Genomic DNA, 5,201 nt, shown 5'->3' with positions numbered 1-5,201 from the left:
GCCTTATATCCTCTATTGCAGCTTCAAATAAGGGGGAGGAGCGGGGGAGTCCAGACTGTCCGTCACGTGGGATTGACAGCCGGACCCACAAAAAAACCAGACCCCTCCCTTTCCCGCACTGTTTCTCATGGAGCCCTCCGCTTTAGAATCACCAAGGGCCCCCATCTCCGCCACACTCCCCTCACCTCGCCTCCGCCATGTCTTTCCTTCCCTTCCCGTTCCCCATTGGGGAGCCACCCATCAGGCCACCAAGGAGAAGATTTGTGCCGCCATAGCCGTTGCCTCTCCCACCCTTGCCAACCGCTAGGTTGCCGCTGTTCGGTACTCCATGGATGTTGTGGCGGAAGGCCTCCTTGAAGTTAAGTCTGCCATCGAGGCCCAAGTCCAAGGCAAAGGATATGGAGGGCTACAAGGGTGTGGCCATGACCCTCTACCACGACGCCTCAGTATATAACAACAGGTCGAGTCCCAATCAGCAGCAACGAAAGTCTCCTCCTGTGAGGAGGTCTCTCCGGTGGTACTCGAAATCGGATAAAGTCCATGCAATGCATGAATATCACCGGAGTTGGTTTTGACATGATGCCTTTTCCTTCTCTGTTTTGGGGTTCTCTTTGCAAAAGTCAGGGACGTGGTTGTATTTTTCGTTTTCTCTTGGGTCCTGGCGTAAAGTATGCGTCGATGCTTATCTGGTGGAAAAATCTGGGGCCTTCGGGACGCTTCTAACGTGTCGGCGTAGCCCCTCCCGTCAAAAGAAAAAAACAAACCCTCCAAACCCCAGCGAGTCCGCCGTAGAAGTCGACGCAGCAGCAACCGCCGCCGCCGCATCCGATCCCATGGCGTCCCCGTCCGCGCCGGCGCCGTCGCGGCCGCAGCGCTCGCCGGACGAGGTCGAGGACATCATCCTCCGCAAGATCCTCCTCGTCTCCCTCGCGCCCCCGTCCGCCCCCAACCCCGCCGTGCCCTACCTCGAGCTCACCGCCGCCGAGCTCCTCTCCGAGTCGCGCCCCCTCCTCGCCCTCCGCGACGCCGCCGAGCGCCTCCTCATCGACCGCCTCTCCCTCCCCGACGCCTCGCCGCCGCCCTTCCGGTTCCTCGCCGCCGCCTTCGGCCGCGCCGCGGACGAGGCCCGCAAGATCTCCACGATCCGCGACCCCGCGCTCCAGGCGCGGCTCAGGGCGTCCATCGCCCACGTCCGCGGCCTCATCCTCTCCTACGCGCGCATCGTCGCGGGGAACCCGGACACCTTCCCGACGCCCCCCAACGCGCCCCACCCCGCCGCCGAGCTGCTCGTCTTCCTGCTCGCGGAGGCCGCCGACCCGCTCGACTCCGCCCCGTCCCCCGGCGCCCCGCCGCCGGGGGGCTTCCTGGACGAGCTCTTCGGGAACGCCGACTATGACGCCGTCGAGCCGGTGATGGGCGAGCTGTACGAGCGCCTGAGGCAGAGCGTCGGCAAGGTATCGGCGCTGGGCGACTTCCAGCGGCCTCTCCGTGTGCTGAAGCGGCTGGTGGGGATCCCCAACTGCGCCAAGGCTCTGGTGCAGCACCCCAAGTGGATTCCTAAGAATCAAATCATGCTGATTGGGGAAGGAAGAACCATGGAGATCTGCAGCTTGCTTGGGGCCTTCTTCCATGTCAGTGCTATTCCCGATCGTGAATTCGCAAGCCAGCCTGATGTTGGGCAACAGTGCTTCTCTGATGCATCTACACGCAGGCCGGCTGATTTACTGTCATCATTCGCAGCAATACAGAATGTTATGAATAGCTTGCAGGATGGGCTGAGGGATGTTCTTCTAGTGCTGCTTAAGAATTCGGATACTCGAGAAAAGGTCCTTGAATATCTGGCAGCGGTGATAAACACAAATGCAGGAAGATCTGGCATGCGTGTGGACCCTTTGAAATGTGCAAGTTCGGGTATGTTTGTCAATCTCAGTGCTGTCATGCTCCGTCTGTGCGAGCCTTTTTTGGATAAAATGGAGTCGATGAAGGGCAAGATTGATGTCAAGTACCTCTTCTGCAACAAAAGAGTAGATTTCAAGAGCTTGACCGCTGTAAATGCCTCCTCAGAAGAAGTCTCATCATGGATAGAGAGCTGGAGCCAAGATAATGCCAGTGGGAAGGCAAATAAAGAGAATTTCTCATTTATTTGCGAATGTTTTTTCATGACGGCAAGGGTACTTAACTTGGGAGTGATGAAAGCTGTGGCAGATCTTAAACATATCTCTCAGGAACTCGCAAGGTGTGAAGATGATTTGGAAGCAAACAAAGCAATCAGAGATCAAGGAGGAAGTTCACCACAGCTTGAGCAAGATATAACACGCTTGGAGAAGATAGTTGCAGCCTTATCCCAAGAACAGTTCTGCTATGAATCTCAGATACTAAGGGACAGTGCTTTTCTTCAGCGTGCACTATCTTTCTACAGATTAATGATATTGTGGTCAGTAGACCTAGTTGGGGGATTTAAGATGCCTTTGCCATCAGAATGCCCCATGGAATTTTCCTGCATACCGGAGCATTTTCTTGATGATGCAATGGATTTACTTGCTCTAACCTCTAGAATTCCAAAAGCTCTGGAGGGCTTCCCATTGGATAATTTTCTCAATTTCAACATCATGTTCATGGCGAGCTCTTCTTACATTAAAAATCCTTACCTGAAAGCAAAGATGGTTGAAGTTTTGAAAAGCTGGATGCCACAAAGAAGCGGCTTGAAATCCACAGCCTCGTTATTTGAGGGGCACCAACTATGTCTCGATTATCTTGTCAAGAATCTTCTGAAGCTTTATGTGGATATTGAATTCACTGGCTCCCATACACAGTTCTTCGACAAATTTAATATCCGGCACAACATTGCTGAGCTTCTTGAGTATTTATGGGATGTTCCCAGTCATCGAAATGCTTGGAGACAAATGGCTAAAGAAGAGGAAAAGGGTGTCTACTTGAATTTTCTGAACTTCCTTATCAATGATAGCATCTATCTTCTTGATGAGAGTTTGAAAAGGATTCTTGAGCTAAAGGAAATAGAGGCTGAAATGGCTAATACTGTTGCATGGGATAGCAGGCCTGCTCAAGAAAGAGAGGAGCGGTTGCGCGCGTTTCATCAGTCAGAGAATATTGCTCGATTTGATATGAAGCTCGCAAATGAGGATGTTGGGATGCTTGCTTTCACGTCAGAACAAATTCCAGCACCTTTGCTTCTTCCAGAAATGGTGGAAAGGGTGGCGAGCATGTTAAATTACTTCCTCTTGCAGCTTGCTGGTCCCCAGAGGAAATCCTTGACTGTAAAAGATCCAGAGAAGTATGAGTTCAAACCGAAGCAGCTATTGAAACAGATTGCTACCATCTATGTCCACATTGCAAGGGGTGATAAGGAAGCCGTCTTCCCAGCTGCAATCTCAAAAGATGGAAGGTCATACAGTGAGCAGTTGTTTGCCAGCGCAACTAATATTTTGTGGAAGATTGGGGTAGACCCCCAAATCATACAGGAGTTTATGCAACTTGCAGGTAAAGCAAAAGCTGCTGCCGCTGAGGCCATGGACGCTGAGGCTATCCTTGGGGACATACCAGACGAATTTCTTGATCCGATCCAGTATACTCTGATGAATGATCCTGTGATACTACCATCGTCGCGGGTCACAGTAGATCGACCAGTTATTGTTCGGCATTTGCTCAGTGACAGTACTGATCCGTTCAACCGCTCCCAGCTCACTCAAGACATGTTGATACCAGATACAGATCTCAAGTTGCGCATTGAAGAATTTGTCAGGTCCCAGCAGTCGAGGAAGCGGAGGGCTGTCGACACTCAGACCGGGGAGCCTGATGGTGCTGCTGATATGGTGGAGTGAACTGCTAAAAGCTGGGATGGACAGTAGTTTCAGGCCTGATCAATTGTCGGTAAATGGCGTAGAGTGCTCCCTGCAAATCTAAGCTTGTACACTTTGTCATGCATTGCCTTATCATGGACCGTTAGGTTATGTCAAGTTCACTTGTATAAACATTTTATCATTTTGTTCAGCGGTTAATTATTATTGGTGTGTGCGTTAAAAAATGGTATTTTTCCTTAAAAACAGTCGACTGTTCTCAATCGGGGCTTGATTTTCTGATCGCGCGATTTGTCTCCAGATTTGTACAGCCAGCCTTGTTTGTCGGGCCCGCTTGCCTTATTGGTTTTTGTTTTCAGCCCGTTATTCTTTGGGCGCCTGTTGTCTTTTACTCTACCTGCATCCAGGAAGGAGGCCCATGGAGGCATCTCTTATGCAGAACAGAGACAGGGGGAATGATGGAGTGGAGCGGCATTGTCGTTGGAGGTTCAGTTGAGGAAGAAGCAGCTAGAGCTAGCCAGAGTTTGATCATTTAGAAAAATTACTGGATGTTTGTCTCCCAGGTTTCAGTTCTCTCTACTGTCATATCTCCTTTTGCAATTTGCTGTATGCACTTTTATTCACCACACAATTTTCTTTCCTTATCAATTGAAAAGGAGCCCATAGCTGGAAAAGCGGTGGATGTATTTTACCAAAATGGAACTAAAAGATCTTAATTAAGGCGAGTCAATGCTACTATTTTTCTGCTAATTATTTGTGCTAGCAACCATGAATATTTGCGAATGTTCTTGATGCCAGCTTAATCCAGTTTTCTTCTTCTACCATTGAACTTATCTTCTGATATGTTTTCTTCCTCACTTACTTGAACACAAACTAGATTTTAGGATCTTTGAGGTGGGCCGTTCGTGTGGACCAGCTCTAGTCAATCAGTTCAAATAAAATGATGTAGGCTGTCTTACAGAAATTTTTCTTCATCTGAAAGAAAGACAAAAAAATATTCAAGTCCATGCTAGTATGTTTTGTCAAGATTGTATAAGCTTTCTTTTGGATATTAGTCATGTACTTCAGTTTAGGAAAAAATATGTCCATTCCTGCAGCCACTAGGCTCACCATGCCTTTTTTTTATCCCAATAAGTTGAAAGCTTCATTTCTATCACTTATTTTCCTTGTATGTAACAGTTCATGGTTCTCGTCCATTAGAAACAGAGCTGATCTCTGTGCTAAAGTTAACAAATTGTGCATGTTTGAATAAAATACTATTCAGTCTTTTAGGTCGCACCAATTCGTTTCTTTCGTAGCAACAAGGTGCTAGCTAATGTTCTAACATTTTAATCATTCATGTCAAATATTTTCATCTGATACTTCTAGCTTACTGGTATTGGTAGC

The 5,201-nt window shown here is 48.9% G+C and overlaps 1 protein-coding gene across 1 annotated transcript; it reads left to right on the top strand.

The window, feature by feature from the left end:
- The first annotated feature begins 743 nt into the window (after window positions 1-743).
- Window positions 744-4,042, top strand: LOC119329869 (probable ubiquitin conjugation factor E4). The gene has a single exon (XM_037602964.1). The coding sequence runs from the start codon at window positions 834-836 to the stop codon at window positions 3,837-3,839; it is 3,006 nt and encodes a 1,001-aa protein (XP_037458861.1). The 5' UTR covers window positions 744-833; the 3' UTR covers window positions 3,840-4,042.
- The last annotated feature ends 1,159 nt before the right edge of the window (window positions 4,043-5,201 follow it).

This window comes from Triticum dicoccoides, chromosome 7A (assembly GCF_002162155.2).
Source record: "Triticum dicoccoides isolate Atlit2015 ecotype Zavitan chromosome 7A, WEW_v2.0, whole genome shotgun sequence".
Taxonomy (NCBI): Eukaryota; Viridiplantae; Streptophyta; class Magnoliopsida; order Poales; family Poaceae; genus Triticum; species Triticum dicoccoides.
Note: the sequence above shows the minus strand (reverse complement) of the source record. Positions and strands in the feature narration are given on the sequence as shown.

What these genes read in the sequence shown, in the direction of transcription:
- LOC119329869 (XM_037602964.1), top strand. Translation starts at nt 834, where the DNA reads ATGGCGTCCCCGTCCGCGCCGGCGCCGTCGCGGCCGCAGCGCTCGCCG.